The sequence below is a fragment of the Artibeus jamaicensis genome, unplaced genomic scaffold (genome assembly GCF_021234435.1).
Source record: "Artibeus jamaicensis isolate MK-2021 breed Jamaican fruit bat unplaced genomic scaffold, CSHL_Jam_final contig_908, whole genome shotgun sequence".
Taxonomy (NCBI): Eukaryota; Metazoa; Chordata; class Mammalia; order Chiroptera; family Phyllostomidae; genus Artibeus; species Artibeus jamaicensis.
The window spans coordinates 3,387,580-3,408,850 of NW_026522009.1; the positions used below are offsets into that span (position 1 = coordinate 3,387,580).

Here is a 21,271-nt window from a genome sequence, read left to right on the forward strand (position 1 = left end):
ATATTTGCTTCAGAAAAATGCTACATACCACTCTGGCTGGATTGCTCAGTTGGTTAGAGCACCAAGGTTGAGGGTTTGATCCCTGGTCAGGGCACATACAAGAAGCAGCCAATAAATGCATAAATGGAATAACAAATCAATGTTTCTCTCTCTCTCTTTCCCTCTCACTTTCTCAAAATTAAAATAAAAAATACATACACATGAAATATATTCATACAAGTATTGTGCCTTTTTATTTAGGAGAAAACAGCAGGGCCTCTATTTGCTACTCTTTCAGATAAGGAATGTGGATACACACTTTGATTTACATGGTTAGCCGTACATGCAAGTAAAGCATGTTTAGCTCTGACATGCTTCCACAAGAAGATGGTAGTAAACTAATACAGTTGCAAGCTATTTTTAAGTGAACACTTTTTCATTATTCTGTACAGCCTTTGTAAATGGTATTCAACTACAACTAGAAGACTACAGCTTAGACATCACTGACACAGAACTCCAGACCGCAATGCTTTGCCAAGCAGTGTTTGTGAATGTGTTGATTTTGAAAGCATGTTTTCATTTCTCTCAGATGCCTGATTCTATGAGTTGTAGTCATGCGCCTGACATAGCTAATAATTTTATATTTGGAATGGGCTCCATGAATATTCTATGGATGTTGAATGATGATCATAATAATGTCTCTTATGAAATATTGCACAGAAAGCATGTGGGATATTTGGGAATTGGATTTCTTGGTAAGATTATTACATTTTCAAATATCTTTCTATATTTTCAGAACATTATCAAAATTAATTTGGGAAATTCCAGGAATAAGCCTTTCAGGTTCATTAAGTTGTAAATTAAAGACTATAAAACTGAGAATTGCATTGTGATCAAACAAAACATACAATGTCGTTTAGCCAAATTATACTAAAAACATTGACTTGTACTATATATAAATATGTAAGTAGTGGTCTGTGCAACCTTTTAATAAATAATGCATCCTTTCAGTAAATAGAACTGTATATCATGGAGAAAATAAACTCCATGGCCAGGCTCTGCTGCCATGACATGCATCTATCTCTGTAAGACTTTTGCAAGGTGCCCAATTCAGGAAGCACAGTTTTCATTATGTCTTTTTACTTAAGTGCTTCTGGTAGGCTGAATAATGCCCCCACCCAACATTGGCATCAAAATCCCTATAACCTGGGGATGTTATTTTATGTGGCTAAAGGAACTTTACATATGTGATGAACTTAAGGTTCTTGAGATGGGCAGATTATTCTGGATTCTGGAGGGAGGCCTAAATGTAATCACAGTGTAAGAGGCGGGGAAGAGGGTGAAAGAAGACAGAAAGTGATATCACCTCAGGATCAGGTTTAGAAAAGGTGGGGCCACAAGCCAAGGAATGTGGGGACAGCCTCTAGAAGCTGGAGGAAGCAAGAAAACGTTCTCCCTAGGTCCTCCATAAGGAGCCAACCCCGTCAGGACCTTGCTTTTAATCACATTAAGATTCGTTTTGGACTTCTACTTCCAGACTTATAATACAGTATAATTTCATTGTTTTAAGCCCCAGAGTTTATGACATTTTGTTTCAAAAGCCACAAGAACACTAATTCGGTACCCTAGTTTCTGTAGTCCTCACTCACTCACTCACTACTTTGGTTATGTTTTCACTTGGTTATATTAAACTACATTTCTCTAATATAAAGGAATGATTGTAAAATAACATATAAAAGTGAAAAGAAAATGAAAGACCTGAGATGATTCTAAAGAATCATCCTATGGATTACACAACTTGGTGTACACGCATTGTCACAATGTCAGATCACACAACAGTTTTCGTTTACAGCTTAGGATCAAAAATCATGAGCTCTGCTCTGACTGGTGTGGCACAATGGACTGAGCACAGGCCTGCAAAGCAAAAGGGTTGTTGGTTTGATTCTCAGTCAGGGCACATGCCTGGGTTGCAGGCCAGGTCAGGTCTGCAGTAGAGGGCACTCAAGAGACAACCACACATTGACATTTCTCTCCCTCCCTTCCCCTCTGTCTAAAACAAATCAATAAAATCTTTCTAAAAATTATGAGTGCTTATTATCCTGCTCATCTTAAATTGCCACTTAAATTATAACAACAGTGGCAATATTCTTTCTAGGTATACAGCTACAATATAAAAATGGGATAACTTATTTTTTAAACCATGGTGATTGTTTTTTTTTTCTCTGACCATTTAGTTTTCTTTACTCTTTGAGAGCTAGATTTCTGGGTTTTTTTTGAGAGCTAGATTTCTTTATGATGTATGCATTCATATTTCACTGTGAGATAGTTGCCTTAGCTTTCTCAGGCTTCTAAGTCGGCAATGAAGGCAGCAGGTCTCAGAGTGGCAGACAGTATAAAATAAGGGAAATACTATATTGTCTTGAGCAGGAGAAGAGAGTTGTTCTTTTCACTGGCATTGAGAAAAATGTTGTTATTATTCGCATATGAAATTATGATTTTTTCCATCACTCCATGTTTTCCTGAGAATTAAAAACTCCTAGTTACCCTGATTACTTAAACCATTTTCAGTTTTTAAACATTACAATATTGTGATGGTGGTACCTTTTTTGCCTTAATAGACACCTTTAAAATATTTTCTTGTTAGATCCTAGGGTCTTATTCTTATAGGATGCGAACACCGCTTTGTCGCGTTAGATCCTGGGGACTACTTGGGGATACTAAGTATATGTGTGTTTTTTCAACACAGATACTTTTGTCTAAATGTTGTTTGATAAATACATGCTGATGTAAATTCATATGACTAATTTTGCTAACAAAAAGATACAAAGCACCTTTGTTTCTTACACTATTATATTCATCATTCCAGTGATTTTCAAAGAAGTTTTATATATTATTTACATGGCTGAAGAATCAATTGAGCAGTTTCTTCACATCCCCAGGAATGGCTTGTTTGTACACATTGATTTTAGAATGTAATAAGAGTAGGTGATTGAAGAGGTTTTATTAATGGAGAACTCCTGTGAATTACACTCCCATTTCATAAATACAGCAGTATTTTATTTAAATTATTTTAATGATACTGAGTTTGATAACAAGAGCTGTGGAACCTACCAGAACCATGCTTCTGTGTCTATTATATGAGAGTGTTTTAAAATATAGTTATGTTAGAAACTTATTTTATATGTTTCATGTATAAGTGTTATAACCAAATGTGAGATAATAAGCTGCTAATATTTGTTTGGATAATGGAAGTTAAAATCAATATTACCTTATTGAATTTAGCAGGAAAGAGACTCATTATTTTTATACATCTTAAGAGCTTATCTGAATAGTTCATAAACCCAGCAGCACCTTTTTTATTGTATGTTGTGGCAAATAGAGGAACTTTTTTGCCCAGAGTTGACTTTTTCATTATCATTCTTAACTAATTTCGTTCTTCACTGCCCTTAATTTTGTTTTTATATGAGCCATATTGGGAGGAATAAGTTAGCAGCAAATGATTCTGAATCCTATTACTAATCCTGTGATTATGTATACCTCCCTGGCAGTCATCATGAGATATCTCTTAAAGTTAAACAATAGTTCTTTAAATGTATTGATAGTAATAGCATTCAATAAATTAAATAGCATTTATCAAATAATCTTCCTCAATAGGTGGCAACTGTACTTAACTGGGAGTTTTATATATGGGCTGAATTAAAACAGAATTTTTTAGTTTATTTTTCTTTTAGAATAGTTTATGTACAGAAATACATATTCATTCATCCTATGACTCCTTCCGCCTTATGTTCAGAGACTGATCCTTCCAGTTGCTGCATGCTAGTTCTGATTGAGAGAGCTCGGCTCTGCAATGTTATTTCAAATTCAGATCCTCTTTGGGATGCCTGAACCAAAACACCATGACTGAATGAATCCTGGGCCACTTGGCTATTTCGCAGCTGGTGTTTACCTCATCAGATCATCACAGTACTCCTGAGAATCTCCCACGGTAAATGACATTGGTTTCCCAGAGCGACTGTACCACGCATGACTCAACGGTCCCACACAACAAGATTGTGGCTTTCAGGTCGCTGTTCTGGAGTCTAGTGGCTATTATTTGGTTACTGAGATTCTGAAAAGTCATTTGGTGTCTCTACATCCATTCTTTTCTCTGTGAAATTGGGAATAATGATATTCATCTCAAAAAAGAAGGAACAAGTAGTGTGCTATTTGTGAACATGCTTTCTTAGTTTAAAGGTTACACAGGTAGAGGGCATTGTTTCTATAAATCTTGGAGTTAGGGCATCACAGGAAAACTAGGTTGCATGCAGCTAATTACTTAGGGTTTACAGTTTGTTCTTAATATGAAATCATTTTTCATGTTTCTACTCTCAAAAAAATGTGTCTTTCTGTGTGTTACTTTATCTGTATTATAAGTTTCTCTCAAGAGGCTCATCAATCCATCTGGAATGAAGTGTTCTTAATCCACTATGAAGCAATGTTAAAAATGATAACATGATAATAACTATAATAACGAAATGGTTATTTATAGATATTCTTCATTTTTTGTGCATTTTATAAGCATATCAACTTTAGGAAGTAGTAAAATAACTGGCCTGCATGTAATATATGTGACAAGTGAAGCTCCAGGAGTTTCTTTGAGAATTCTACCCACTATTTGTCAGTGTTACCTGCTCATACTTCATTCATAAATTGTCAAGTTTCAGGGTAGAAAAATTTTTATTGAATAAAGTTTCTGATGAAAAATATTGAGGCTTTCATCATGGATAAGCCTTAATACTTCAATAGATTATGATATTTTTTCTGTGACTATTAGTAGATTAGAATGCATTTGACTATATTATTGCAGTCTTTTTCTCATATTGTATGTTGAAAACATTTTAATATCATGGATAATAAAATCATCTTTATATTTATATTTAAAGTACATTATGAAAAATATGAGTTTAAATCAGATGAAAGCATTTAACTTTTCAAACTTTTATCATCTATATTCTTTTTTGAATGAATTTACTTTTGATAATTTTGGTAGAACTGTAAAAGTATTGCTGCTGTAAATTGGTTAATGATCTTTGCTCTAATATTAAAGATAATTTTATTTTTACTCATAGTAATTGAAATCACAAAAAAGGAAAATGACAGACCTTTAAAGTCTTGTTTTAAAAATACAGCTAGTCTTTAAATAATCAGTTTATAATGTACCTTGTAGATAAATAATATTCCAGAGATTGATTAGCTTTCTCTTTCATTTTTCAGAATCTTAACTTATAAAAACCTTATAAATTTGTGCCTAAATTATGTTTAGAAGAGAATGTTGTAAAGCATTTTGGTTTTCTATAAAGTAGCAATGACATGGTGGATGGAAAGGGGCATACAAACCAAAACATGCTGCACCAGTAATACATTACACTCGCTGTCATCATTTTTGTTCCTATCAAGTAGCAATGGCAATGACAGCAACATATTACTGGTACAGCATGTTTTGGTTTTCATGCCCCTTCCCATACACCATGTCACAACACTGTCTCACTTATAACAAATGGCTGCTTGTTTCATTTTTTTTGACATATACATCAATCATTAGTATTTTTAAAACTTAAATAATATGTGCATTGGTCAATGCACTTGTTGAGATAATTGGGCAGATGGATGATGTGTATAGTGCCCGTATATTGTTAATCAAATCTGTACAAATATAATCACTTGAAATTCTTCTTGATTCAAAACAGCTTCCTGTGAAATAAACATTTTTGTAACTGTACATTTTAACCTTTATGCCCTACTCATATGTGTGACTAGTAATCTTATTTGTTGATATTAAACATTGATTATTTAAAGATTTGCAATTAAATGTTTCTTTTTAAAAAATATATTTTATTGATTATGACATTACAGTTGTTCTGTTTCCCCCCTTCAGTCCCCTCCACCCTGCACACCCCTCCCCCACCATTCCCCCCCTTTAGTCCATGAACACGTGTCTCAAGTTCTTTAGATTCTATATTTCCCCTACTAATCTTGCCCTCCCCCCTATTTTCTACCTACCATCTATGCTACTTATTTTCTGTACCTTCTCCCTCTTTCTCCTTCTTCCACTCCCCTGTTGCTAACCCTCCATGTGATCTTCATTTCTATGGTTCGCTCCTGATCTAGCTATCCTCTTAGTTTGCTTTTGTTTTAGGCGTGGTTGTTAATAACTGTCAGTTTGCTGTCCTTTCACTGTTAATCTTTTTTATCTTCTTTTTCTTCGATAAGTCCTTTTAACATTTCATATAATAAGGGCTTGGTGATGATGAACTCCTTGAATTTGATCTTATCTGAGAAGCACCTTATCTGTCCTTCCATTCAAAATGAAAGCTTTGCTGGATAGAACAATCTTGGTTGTAGGTCTTTGGATTTCATGACTTGGAATACTTCTTTCCAGCCCCTTCTTGCCTGTAAGGTCTCTTTTGAGAAATCTGCTGACAGTCTGATGGGAAGTCCTTTGTAGGTGACTGTCCCCTTAGCTCTTGCTGCTTCTAGGATTCTCTCCTTCATTTTAATCTTGGCTAATGTAATGATGATGTGCCTTGGTGTGTTCCTTCTTGGGTCCAAGTTCTTTGGGACTCTCTGAGCTTCCTGGATTTCCTGGAAGTCTATTTCCTTTGCCAGATTGGGGAAGTTCTCCTTAATTATTTGTTCAAATAAGTTTTCCACTGGTGGCTGTTTCTCTTCCCCTTCTGGTACCCCTATAATTCTGATGTTGAAACATTTAAAGATGTCCTGAAGGTTCCTAAGCCTCTCCTCATTTTTTTGAATTTTTGTTTCTTCATCCTTTTCTGTTTGGTCATTTTTTTCCTCTTTCTGGTCCACTCCTTCGATTTGAGTCCCAGTTTCCTTTCCATTACTATTGGTTTCCTGTGCATTTCCCTTCATTTCAATTAGTTTAGCCTTCATATGTTCCTCTAATTTGTGACTAAAATCAACCAGTTCTATGAGCATCCTAATCACCAGTGTTTGAACTGTGCATCTGAAAGTTTGGCTATTTCTTGGTCACTTAGATTTATTGGCTCTGGGGCTCTGAGTTGTTCTTGAGCCGTGTTTTGGACTGTTTGTGCCTGTTATGTATGAGGAGCAGAGGCTTAAGTGTTCACCAGGGTGGGGCCACCCAGGTCGCTGTTTTGTGATGCTCTATGTGGGGGCGGGGTCAGATAGGGACAATCAGAGAGGGACAATGGTGGTCCCTCTGCCGCTTCCCACCACTAGGGCCTGCAAGGTCTGTCTCAAGGCTCTCTCCTTCATCGGTTTATCTACACGCGAATGTGTGACCATTGTCAGCCCTCAGTGAGTCCACTGCCTTGTGCCCTCAGTGGGTTCGCCTGCTACTCCACACCTGGGATCTGCCCACAGCTGCCGGAGTGCCTGGATCGTGAGCCTGGGTTGGTCTGGTGGATCTTTCCTGCCAGACCCCTGTCTGCTGCTGGCTCTGCCTCTCTTACAGGTTTGGCTGAAGGGTTCGTTGTTGTCAGACTTCCGTATAGTTCAATTTTCCATGGTTTGGCTGCATTTTTGTTGCTAAAACTTTGTTCTTTTTAAACTGGGTTGTGCAAGGAGGTACAGTGCGTCCACCTACGCCTTCATCTTGGCGGAAGTTGCAGTTAAATGTTTCTACCCGAACATTATAAGAATGGACACAGCTTATAAATGAATTTTATTATTATATATACAGTAATTAGAAAAAAGATTATTAATATGAAGTAAAACAACAGTAGGGCCAAAACTGTAGATCAACAATGATATTATATTTATGAACTATTTACATATCATAACATGTTATTGTATATACTTCTTTCATTTTTTAATTACTTATACTTTATATGTGTTCCTGATAAGCGCTAATTTTTTATAATAATCATAAGAATAACAGCATTTATATAGCTGCTCATTGTATGAAATCCTCAGGTTTCTGAGTTTATTTTTAAGGTAATGTGAAAATTATATTACTTTAATTGCAAAAGCATGTCTTTTAATCTGGGACAGCATATTGATATATGTTTTGCATGTGATAGGGATATACTGCTATTCTTTCAAAAGTCTGAGTACACCGAAGTGCCAAGCTGCCTGTTCGCAGTACCTGTGTGAAGACAGCCACATGCCCATTACTGCCACTATATGGCTGGTTGTCTGACCATCATCCTCAGACATTAAATCCACGCAACAGAACTTCAGAGCATGTTGACTCTCAGGATTAGTTGCAGTGCACAATTGCCTGATGAGTATGGAATATTGGCTTTTATTAATCTTTCGGTGATAACACAGACTATATTTTTAAGCTCAAGGTGTTCAATAAAGAATCAATTTTAATTTAGGGACTAAATAAAATCCTCATTAAACCTGACAAGTAGTAGTCTAAAGTAATCACAAAGCATTTTACTTTAAATCAAAATGAGTTCTACCCTAAATGCTCCCTATTCTGGCATTATGCTAGCAAGGAATCAAGAGTATAGTTTTTTTTTTCAGAGAATGAAGTATCTCTAAGAAAGTAGTGCAAAAATCTAGTCCCGAGGTGCAATATTTCTGAGATGAATAAATAAGAACATAAACACAGGATAACTAGATTGTCTCATTCTGTAATCTCAGTGTCAATATTTTGGGTAAAATAAATAATTATTTTCTTCAGAAATGTCTATCAATTGATAAATTATTAAATTTTGACAGTTTTTTAGTAAAATTTAGCATTAAAAAAGCCACTCTAAAATATGAGTCTTTTTCAGCTCTGTTTGGTGTGGCTCAGTGGATTGAGTCCCAGCCTGCAGACCAAAGGGTTGTAGGTTTAATTCCCAGTCAGGGCCCATGCTTGGTTTGCAGGCCAGGCCCCCAGTGCAGGGTGCTCGAGAGGCAACCACACACCAATATTTCTCTCTCTCTTTCTTCATCCCTTCCACTATCTCTAAAAATAAATAAAATGTTAAAAAAAATAAAATGTGTTCCTTTTTCAGAGTAGGAATCAATTTTATTACACTTGTATTTACCCATGATTAAATCAGGTTAGCCCAGTTCTGTTTAGCTCTATTACCACAAAAGATGTCTACTTTGTATTGGTTTCAATAGTAATATTTTATTATTCTCTTTAGAGATTTCAAGTTATTTTAAATTATAGGATATTGACATTTGTGGACAATAAACTGTAAGCTTAGTGTCATTATTAGGCTGAACATAAGAAAATGAGAATTAATTTTCTTCTTCTTTTAAATTACATTCATTGGAGTGACATTGATAAGTAAAAGTATGTAAGTTTCAAGTGTATAATTCTATAATACATAATCTGTAGGTTGGATCATGTGTTTACACCTGTTTTTTTCAATCATCATATAAATGACTCCCTTTAACAATTTCTTCTTTGTCCGTGGGTCCTTTGTACAAGTTTCTTGTCTTGACCCTTCCCCTTCTTTCCCCCATTATTCCCTTCCAGCTTCCCCTCTGGTCACTGTAATTTTGTTCTTTATTTCCAAGTCTCTGGTTCTATTTTTCTCATTTGTTTGTTTTATTGATTAGGTTACACTTATAGGTGAGATCATATGGTATTTGTCTTTTACCTCCTGGCTTATTTCACTTAGCATAAAGCTCTCCAGTTCCATCCATGCTGTCACAAAGGGTAGGAGTTCCTTCTTTCTTTTTTCTGTGTAGTATTCCAATGTACCACATCTTTTTTTATCCAGGTGTCTATTGAAGGATAGTTTGGATGTTTCTATTTCTTGGCCACCAAGAATAATGCTACAATGAACACTGGGGTGCATATATCTTTGCAAATACATGTTTTCAATTTGGGGGGAGATAGATACCCAGAAGTGGAGTTGCTAGGTCATATTGTAACCCTGTTCTTAATTTTTTAGGAAGCCCCATACTGTTTTGTATAATGGCTGTGCCAGTTTACATTTTGCCTGCAGTGAATTAAGTTTCCCTTTTTCCACTTCACTAGCTATTAAAGAATGCAAACCAAAACTACAGAGATACTACCTCTCACACCTGTTAGAATGGCTGTTGACAACATTAGAAGTAATAATAAGTGTTGAAGAGGTTATAGAGAATCAATTCATGAAAATGGTTTTACTTCTGGGGTAGATATTATTCATTTCTATAAATCAAGGCTTTAGATATATTTTAGTATTTAAATATTAACTTTTTACTATTCTTTTTTGTTTGCCTAAACATTTTTAACACCGTATTTTATTGTCTTTAAAATGATTGTCATAATAATTGGTAAGTTTATTTTACAACTGTCTAATAAAACTTTGTGGTTATATTTTCTTTACTTCTTTTATAATGAGAGTAAGTCTTTCCTACCAATATTCTTTTGGCCACTGAGTTGTGCTTAAGCATTATTTAACTTTTAAATCAAAATCATGTTGTGTTGAATCAGATATTAAATTAGTTAACATGGGTAGACTGAATAAATTAATTTTTACCTCTAGTTTATTTTAAAGTATATGAGTTAATTTCCATAGTAAGTCTAAAATTCTAAATATTTGTGATAGGAATCAAAATAAAATTAGCATTGGTGTTAATAATGATTTAAATTTGCATAAGCACATTCTTTCTTTCTTTTTCTTTTCCTCCTTTTTTTTTTTTTTACTTCAGGTGCAATAACAGAACCCAGTGTGCAGTCGTGGCAGGTCCTGATGTGTTTCCAGACCCGTGTCCAGGAACCTATAAATACCTTGAAGTGCAGTATGAATGTGTCCCTTACAGTATGTATATTTCTATCATTTTCTTGTAAATAAAAAAGATATTAAGTTTTGTTTGCATGCATCGACAAAATATTCTTTATGAAAACAGTAAACTAATAGAAATTATATGAAAAAAATGGGTAATTTAATTTTTCAAGATCATAAACTCTTCTCACCATTGGAAGAATTAGATGTTACTTATATGATAATGCAGCTTTTAATTTTGACTATACATTTCTGTACACTGATATCTCTTCTAAAATTCACTTCTTGATGTAAGAATGTGAAACATTTTTAAAAAAGGTTGAAAGGGGTATGCCAGTATACATTGCCTCAGGTCCAAGTAAAAAGTAGTGAGCATCAATAATATATATATATACACACATGTATAGAAATTGGTAAATTTTGAATTTGATCGAAGCTATTTTATCTCAGTTTCCTGTGCTATCAGTATTTCAAGAATAAAAAATATGTTCATCAAAGGAGAGTAGACTGAAAAAAATATAGCATTATAAGGACTAAAATACTCTTCAGAATGTATCTTTTACAGCCACAATAAGTAAGTCTTTGCAACCTTTATGTCAGATATGCTATATACCAACAACTTATTTTTTCTTTAGAAATAATGAAGAATCAAACAATGAAAAATGAAACATTTTCTGACTATTTTACCCAAGGGAAATATCACCATCTCAAAGGGAAGTATTTTTGAGCTGTCTAGTTCATTATTCATGAGGTTCCTTAGTGAAGCTCACTCAGGGAATCCTGCATTCTCCTATTAGAGATTTAGTTAATCCCAGAGGTACAAAACAGCTGAGATCATAAACAGAACCAAAGTTCCAACTTCCTTTGACATCTCAGAAGAAGCAAAGTGTCTAGAGATAAGCAAATCGACTGCCAAGAGACAGCTATAGGCTTGTCTCTTTCCTGCTTCTTTAAGAAGCAGCACATTTACTCATGAGTTGTAAGTGAACAATTTGACCAGCAAAAAGTGAACTGAATTTTTTCAAATAATAATGAAAACAAACAAGACAAAGCTTTATTTGTGCTTTTTTAAATAGTGCAGTTGACTAGATAAAGTTCGGTGAAATTTTACAAAGCTGATTTTTTTTTAGTTATAAAAAATCTCAGTTTGTAGGTTTGGCCAAACTATCAACTGAGGTCATGCTTGTTGCATTGTTATCTCAGGAACCTTTCTATGAAAATAGGAAGCTTATACTGACATTTTTTATTTACTAATAGTTTAAGGAAACACTATTTGAGGTCCAGTTTAACTTACATGGCGCAGCATGTTGCGTTCATCTACATTATCTTCAGTATGTTTGAGTTAAAAGCATAATTGGTAATACCTTTAGTAAGTTTAACTTGATTTAAAAAGTAATCCAGAATAAAATATAAACCATTCAAATAAACTATAGGGACTCATTGAAAATGTAGATTGATTTAGGAGAAAGATCTGCAGAGATCAGGAAGCCTGGGTGTGGTTATGAAACTCACAGCCTGGGTCCTTTAGTTCATGTAGGCTCATGAAATTTTCTAGATCTCACCTTGTAGATAGATCTTCCCTGATCTGCAGTAAATTTTGAGTTTGACCAACACTGAGCTCTTTTTCTTCTTGCTAGCAAAAAGCAAATAGTCTTTCCCAATGCTGAAAATATCCACTTACTTATGATAGGCATCATTTATTGACACCTACTGCATGCCCTTTACAACATGGATTAAGTATTTACACAGCCCATTTTATTTAGTTCTTACCCTATCCTCACTGTTAGGCATGAGCATCACCATTGTACTGGAGAGGAAACTGAGGCTCCACTGGGTGGGTAAATGTCTCTTGGAAAATGCAGAATACCTAGAAAACGGCAGAACCAAGACTTGAGTTGTCATTAATACCTGTGCTTAAGGACCCAGCTATGGTTGTCCTCACAGATTTTGTTCTTTATATTTTTTATGACTTAGTAAATCTTCGATATTTGACTTATAATTTTGTGTCAGTACAGCAATGGCACATGCTGAAAGCAAGTCCTCTAAAGACCCATTCCCTTTTCTGAGTTCTTTTGCTGTTTACTTTTAAGAGATTTATATGTCTTTCTAAAAGCAGATGAATCAGCACAAACTTTTATTTTTCTCAACACGTAATAAAGGCTTATGACATAAAGTAGTTACTTTCCATAAAAAAAATGCTACCCACTGTTTAGAATCAGGCTCTTAGCAAAGTAGTAAATTAAGAAGTTTTTTAAATTACCTGTACTGTAAGAGTAAATTTTGTGCTTAACACTTGTTAAAATATCCCTAATGCATTATTAGAATATCAAGTTAAGAGTTAAGGTTAATTAATGTTTGAAGATTTTCATTTTTTATTGTTCTACGAGTGCAGTTGTCTCCATTTTCAAATTGAACAACTTGAATACACAAAGAAAAATGTTAACTGCTATTTCTTATACAATTCAGTAATATTCAGCTTCTTTTTGAATTTAAGACAACAAAATTCACTGTATATAGTGATATATGTTTTCTTAATATTTATTTTTGGACAGGTATTATCGACATTTTCTTTTAAACATACTCTTTCTGTGCATTTCCACAGTAATACTGATTTTTAAGGTGATACTTTTTTAAAGGAAAAATAGAGAAAAAATGAAAATATAGAAAAACACTTAAATACTTAGGAAAATATATTACTATCAATGATATTTAAGCATATCACAGCTAATTAAGACAAAAATTCAACAAATTTTATTATGTTACACAGAAAAATATAAAGTTAAAAATAGCAAAGGGAAGCTTGCAATAAATTTTCACAGATTTTTAAGAGTCAGTAAATATGTATATAATTTAGCATCGGTAGTTTTAGAAGAGACTGAGACTGAATCGAACATTTGATATGGCTTTTATTAAAAGATACTGACCAGAAAGAAATTTAAGAAAAATTAATGATTGAAAATAATTTAATGAGGCCACCTTCTTTGAGTGTCTTGCACTCATTTTTTCTGAATTGCTGTAGTTAATCTTTTAACGTTTTTCTTCCTGCCCAGACATTCTTGTTTGGATTCACAGATAACCTGTTAGTGACCAAATTTGGGACAGACAAATTGATTCTTTTCTCTGTTTCTGTCACACCTTAGTTCCAGTGTGACTTACAGACTGTGTGTTTTCTTTGGAGGTTTGATTTTTCTCCTTAGTGGTATTTTCTCCCCAGGAGATGGCACAGATATTCCAGGGGCTAAACCTCAGTGTTTACGAATGCCCCATTTTTGCTCTCTTGGTTTGCTCCTTCTCACCCTACCCTGCTCCCTTCTGGTGAGATTTGGGATTGAAGTTGTGGCTCCTTCAAGGAGAGCTTCTTTCATTTACCCAGTTTACAGAAATAACTTGTGTTAGGGAGAAAACAAGAAAACAACTAACCACCTACATAGAGTATTTCTGAGCAAAGACACTTTGTATCCTGCTGACAATTTGTCTTTCTTCCAAGGCATACAATTTCACGCACATTAAACTCAGAAAGTGCTCATCTTCTCTCACAGTCTTGCCTTTCTCTTCAACTCTTTGTTTCTTTGTTTCAGAAATACAAAGCACATATTACTTATTCTAACAGCCTTCTATCATGATGGATTTTGTTCAGAAGTGGAGGGAGGAAACATTCAATTTTTAGAGCTACTAAAAAGCAGTGTTTGATTAAATCAATCTTATATTATAGCACTGAAGAACTTTTTTACCAGTTATATTAGCCATCTGAAGAGTTATGTGAATGATTGTCTTTATGGAATAATGTATAAAATAAGTACTATTAAAACTAAATATTTTAAGAAATTATATGATCTTTTAGTTTAGCTTCTAAACTATAAGAAAAATGTATTGTTAGCATTTAAAACAGACAAAAGTCTTTAAGTAATTATAAATAACTACATTATAGCTAAAGTCCAAATAAGTGCATATTTTAATATATGCCTACATTGTTTTTATTCTATAAATAAGTAATTACATATTTTAAAACTTATTTGTGCTTAAAGGAAACCATATGTTTAATATTTAAAATATCACACAAATGACAAGATACAATCTGATACTCAATACACCTCAATATCATTTTCAGCTTCTGACATTAGAAAACATTAAATATATATATTGCATGATTGAAAGGAAAAGGGAAGTTTAGTTAAATGGTTCCAGAAGTATTATATCCATTACTAAAACAATAAATGTAAGAAATACTTGTCTAAAAATAAGATCTTATTAATCCAAAGGAAAGCTCTATTGCAAAAATGAGGATTATATAAATTTGAGTTTCTCCAAGTCGTTTGGTGATTGTGGTTTTATTCTTCAATGCTGCTAGCAACCAATTTGTTTTTCATAGTCTTCTACATCCCTCCATATAATACAGTGAGTATGGGCCCTTAACTATCATCCCTTCTATAAGAGCAGTGCCAGTATCCGAATTATTTTATTTTAGAATATTTATAACAAGAGGAACTATATTTATTTTCTCCCTTTTCTCTGTCACCAGTTCCTTTCTATCTCTGTTGAATAGTTTCGATTTCACAATTTCTTACACCTAAAAGATAATCCACAAAGCTTTTGCAAAGGGATCAGTAATTCCTTAGTATTTAACTTAAATGTTGTATTCTCAAACTATTATATATTTATGAAAAATTACTATCATCACTTTAGAAACCAGGAAGGATAGGTGGGCTATATTTTCTTGGAGTTTCTCATACTAAACTCTCTCATACTTTCAGGTGGCTGTTTCAAATGATCATGAAAATTATTCTCGATTACATTATATCATTTGCTTTCAATGCCTCTCACCTTATCTTTCTTCCATCACTGAGCATCTATTGCAGACCAGGAAATAGGCTAAACATTAGGGTAGAAAGGTAAGATAAAGATTCAGCTCTTAAGGAATGTAGTCAAATGGATCTCTAGGGCCCAAAGTTACTGTGTTACTAGCTCTGCAAAGCAATTGAACATTTTGTAGTAGCAGTTTACAGAGAAGACATCCCAGAGTGGCTGTTTGTATGGGGTAGGATGGGGATCTTCAGGGAGGATTTTCTACAGATGACCCTTGAGCTGAATCTTAATGAATATACTTTAGTGAGCTGGACAGTCGTTTTTAGCAGACAGAACAATGGGAGATCAGAAGCTGGTAAATGTGAAACCATATCAGTTTGTTGTCTGTATAAAGTAGAAAACTCAAGGTAGAAATCATAAACTCCCTGCATGCTGTAATTCCTCTGGGACCTAACATGCATCACAGTGTGTAGCACAGAGACAATAAACTATTTCGGAATGTAATTAACTGTCATATTAATAAGATGATTGTTTGGAAAGCTTTAAAAACCAATTTTGACTAATTTAAGTTACAAAAAGAAGCATTTTTCTGGTGGGAGGTTGGTTAGGGGGGCAGATTTAAAGGAGGAGTTATAGAATCAAAGGAAAGAAAGGTGAAAAACAGGTCCAAAAAATTGCAATCCAGAGATCTAGGGAGGAAGAAGCATGTGGTGGACAGTCTCTTAAGGACTTCATGTTGTGATGAATTTCAAATTGCTCCCTCTAATCTAATTCCTGTAATGATCTATGCTGGCTCATCAAGACTGCATGAGATCCAGGGTCAGTGTTGTTTCCAAGGAAGGAGAATGAGACTGACAGAAAGCTCACAAGTGGTTAGAAAGCCTGAGGCCCCTCAGTGGACTTGCAAGCAAGGACTGCAGGTTGGTGGCTCTGAGCCAGATTCAGCCTGCACAGGATTCCTCAGGCCTCCCTGATACCTACAAGTCACCTAAAGTCTGGAGCTGCTCTGAGCTTGCTTTCTCTTAGGCAATGATAAGCTAGGGCTCAGGAGGTGCTGCCCTTTTTAAACAGGGTCTGTTCTTTGCTACTTGCTGTATTTTCCAGCATTTACTGTGTTATATCTGGTGTACCGCAATCATTTAAAATGTCTCTTGGCTTCTGGAGATACTTACATTACAACTCTTGTTCTAGAGCTGGATCTAATTAATGCTAATAGGTGTAAAAGCAGTCTGAATCATTACTACATGTTTTTTTTTTAATTTGAAAAGATAACAGTAACTTTTTGCACCAACAATAATTCAACCAATAGAAGTTTATCAGTGTCTGCTATGGGTCAGTCTCTGTGTTATGTGCTGGAGAGAAACAGATTTGGACCCTTTGAGCTGGCAGTCTCGTGGCTAAGGCAAATAATAAACACATGAACCAATGTATAGATTCATCAGTGATAACATGCAAGAAGAAAGTGAACATGATCATATGATCTTGAGAGTAATGAAAGGGCCAACTTATGTATGGTAATGAAAGTCTGCTCATAAGATAGATATTTGAAACATAAATAATGAGAATGAGACACTCAGGCAAGGAGCCTAGGAAAGAACTTTGGAAGCGGAGAGGCTGTCACTTCCAAAGACCCCGAGATTGGGAAGAGGTTGGCCTCATCTAATACCTGATGCAGTCCAGTTAACGTGGGGGTGAGTCTCTCTTGGACTGGCTGGATGTGGAATGTGCAATATATCATTATAGGCAAAAGTCATTTAAATTCTCTTTATGAATCTACTAAACCCAAGTCAAGGGAATGTTTAGTAAAATCAATTTTACTATATTACATTTATCTACCATTTATATAAGGCAGCTACAATAGTGAATGGGGAAATAAGAAGTGGATTTTTAATATAGGAGCTGTGTAAATAAGATGAATGAATGTAGTGAGCGTCCTTTTACATTTCCTTACATCTTTAAACATAAAGGAATTTCTCACAATGACTGACCTATAAACATTGAATGAAGTTCATGTTTATGGATTTCCAAGTCTGCTCTGTATCTAGTAATTTGATTTAGTTTACCTACACTTAGTGAAAACCTAGTTAACTTTAAAACATTATACAATGTCCAAATACCCAAAATGATATAAATGTGACTGGTTCCTAATTTCCAAGAACCTGTAATCTCTTCATCATTCTATCATCCTTCAAGTAATCAGATTAACATAAAATCAAAGACTGGAAAGGGAAGTCAATAGTATTTAGTTTTTATTAATATATATTTTCTTCTCACTACACTAGTTGCTTCAATTACAACATCAACCAATGCAGAATAGACCAGTAAATGATACAGAGAAATAACAAGTGGCTATTTCTAAGTATATGCCTATGGCAAAGGTACATTTCTAATTCTTGCTTAGGGTCTCTGTCAGGTCCTACCACATTTTGCCTTTCTTTGCCTCTGAGAATGGGTAACATCATGGTAAAGAGCCAGAGCCTCAGAATTTCAGTTCTGTCCTTGAAGTTACCACCTGTGTTATAATAATAAAACTGTTTTACTGCTAAGTGAATGAGTCTCTTCACTTAGAAAAATAGGAATGATAATCACTTCAACAATTTCCATGAAAATTAAACATATGTAAAAAGCTTTGTACAGTGATATTCATATTAGCAGCACTCAGTATATTACAGCCATTCAAATTAATATGCCTGTTGAATTTCAGCACTTTCTGAAGTATTTTGACAATCAATGCTATTGTGCACCAGGGATGGGAATTATGTAATACTGTTAACTTATCCCAGGATTTGAAGAGCCCCAGGCATCAATGAGTAAGCATTCTATAGTGCTCTTGTCTATTTGTATAATTTTGCAGATAAGACCTCTGTCTTAAATCTTTATCTATTTATTTTATTTTGGATCACCTCTGGATTCTGAGTTTTTTCAGAGCTAGTCACAAGGGCATTTTCTTTTTTAAAAAATATTTTATTTATTTTTAGAGAGGGAAGAAAGAGAGGGAAAGCAACATCAGTGTGGGGTTGCCTCTTGCACACCCCTTACCAGGGACCTGGCTGGAAACCCAGGCATGCGCCCTGACTGGGAATCAAACTGGCAGCCCTTTGCTTCACAGTCTGGAGCTCAGTCTACTGAGCCACACCAGCCAGGGCACAAGGGCATTTTCTATATTATTTAGTGCTCATTCCAGATCTCACTTTAGAGGTTGCTCTGTTTAATGCCAAGTGATACTAAGACAGATCAGGCAAATGTTTAAATCCACACTCAACCCACTGTGTTTTTGTGGATTCTCTTCTCATTTACATTTCCTAATCTGCATACCCCTTGGACTTGCCCTGCTGGTCATGGTAATTGCATGAATTACACCCAAGCCTGCTGTTAAGTTTAAACATGAACTTCCCTACTGGTGTTAGCTTTTATCTGCGACCCCATTTCTCCAATTAGATAGCAATAGAAGACAAGCTGCCAGTCTCCTCAAATGTTTCCAGGTGGACTTCGGTCATGTCATTTATTTCACTCAACAAACAATGGTGGAACAACTGCTTTATGAGTCTTCACATGCTGGTTTAGGCAGTAACAGTGGAATTAATTATAAAGCAGTCTACACCCATCTTTTAATTTTTATACTAAAAAAACTGAGACTGAGAATAAATGAAATAGTCAATGATTATGTAATTTAAAATCACTGACTCTTAATTGCTGGTTGAGTTGTCTTTTCCAACAAGTTTTTGTTTCTTTAAATTTCAGAGTAGTTTCTCTACTACTTACTGTCTGGAGATGGAAGGAGTGGTTAAGACTTACTCTCAAAGATAAAAAAAAATAAAAAAGATTGTAACATATTCATTCTCTTTCATTGAAATTTGGCATTCAAACTTAATTTCTCATTTTAATTCAAATTTTTTCATAAAGATTTCAGAATTCAAAATGATCCTAATATGACTGTTTTGTCATTCAGTATTTTTTTGCCTTCAATATGTCTTATAATTAATGAAATTAATGATGGTATTTTGAGATATCAAAAAAACCCACAACTTTCTCAATATTTTGAAAGAAAAGGACAGTATAGGAAATGGAGCAGCCAAAGAATTTATATACATGACCCATGAACATGAACATGAACAAAGGTAGAGGGATTGTCTTAGGGAGTGGGGGTTGCTGGGTGGAGGGGGCCAAAGGGGGAAATTTGGGACTACTATAATAGAATAATCAACAAAATATAATTTAAAAAAGCAAAAAAGAGTAATCTTTTTGTTTGTGTGGCTTGATTCTAAGTCTCGTGGCCTTACTGATAAGTTTAGTTCACAATTACTAAGTGAACCTTTTAGAGAAGGTGGAATATGCAGCTTGCTTTTATCTCCACATTAACCATTTATTTTGGAAGCTTTCATACATGCATTCAAATTTATGTGGCAATTCTCTTCTGGTCTCAGTTTCTACAGTAGCTTGAAATAAGTACAGTACTCAGTAACACTGATATTTCAGATTGTAAAAGTATTTGCAGTTAAAAAAAATCTTGTGGAATTATGGAAAGAAGAATGAATCTCTCCCAAAAGGCAGAACCTACCACTTGCTTTTCTGTGAATGGTAGGGAACCAGTCCCTGGACTTGCTGTCTCCCCAATTCTCCTTACCAATTAGAGAGCCCATCCATGTTAACTTATCAACATAACAGGGAAGGCTTGGAAAGAAAGATCGCATTCAAATTTGTTGGAAACAGAGTTCATTTACTTTTGCAAGAAGGGTTTCATTTTTGTTCTTTTGGATTCATTCTGTTTGCTAACGCTGTAATAAACCTTGTAGCCAGTTCCTTATGTATGTCAGAGTGCAACAGGAAGTGTGTTCTATGACAGTATTTTGGTCTTATCCTTATGTGTTACTCAAGAAGAGCTATTCATCCAGACTCATCAAGCTTAACTTTAGTAAAATAAATACCTACCTAGTAAGAGAATGTTATTGGGAATATTGTTGAAGCAAAGCTCTAAGAATCCTTATTTCACCTTATTATTCATTTACTAATGCTAATATTAAAAGGGTTTAATCCAAGCTTGGGTCTTATAAATTATGAATGGCATGCTCTACAACAGATGGCACATGTTACCCTTTTTAAGAATGAATGAAAGTGTGTAAAGCATGAAATATAATGCTATTCTGTGTCTTTAGGACTTGGCAATCTTTGTCCTGTCTCAATATTGGCCTGTATTTCTGATTAGCACTGATTCTAATACAAAATTTAAGAGTTTATGATGAGTTATATTACTTCATTGAATTTTACCAGCTGCTGCTTCTTGAAAGTATCAAATGTATTTTCTAAAATACATTTATCCTCAGGAAATAGCTTGAATACAGTAGGAGCTCTTCCTTAAAAATCCTGTTATCATTAGTTCTTAAAAGTGTTGGAGATCTGAAGCTCATGGGGACCATCCTACAATGACCATTTTATTTTACCTAAGTAGTTGAAAGCCAGGACCTTGTTTTCCTCTTTCATGGATAAGAGGTTGAAGAGTCTCATTGTTTACTAGAAATAGCCAAATGAATCTAATGCTTTTGAAATGTGATTAGTTTACTTATTTAATGCAAGCATTTTCTTCCAAAATGTTTGACTATTCAAATAAATAATATACAGAACAGAATAAATAGTTTCTAGCACATGATTACCGCTTTATTAAACTTTACTGTTATTATTTGAATGTTTTCTATATATTATGGATGGAGTAGGTAGCTTATTGTTGAAAACACTAAATCATAAAATTCTGAATACCAAGTTATATAAAATATTGTCCACTCCTTAGGTAAGCACTTGAGATACTC

At 34.5% G+C, this 21,271-nt stretch overlaps 1 protein-coding gene across 14 annotated transcripts in view; it reads left to right on the forward strand.

The window, feature by feature from the left end:
• The window catches only part of ADGRL3 (adhesion G protein-coupled receptor L3), a 770,297-nt gene that overhangs the window by 428,973 nt on the left and 320,053 nt on the right, over positions 1-21,271 (forward strand). For all 14 annotated transcript variants that reach the window (XM_053655018.1, XM_053655016.1, XM_053655023.1 and 11 more), the window contains one exon: positions 10,594-10,703. In XM_053655018.1, coding sequence (XP_053510993.1) covers positions 10,594-10,703 — 110 coding nt within the window. The remainder of the gene's footprint in view (positions 1-10,593; positions 10,704-21,271) is intronic.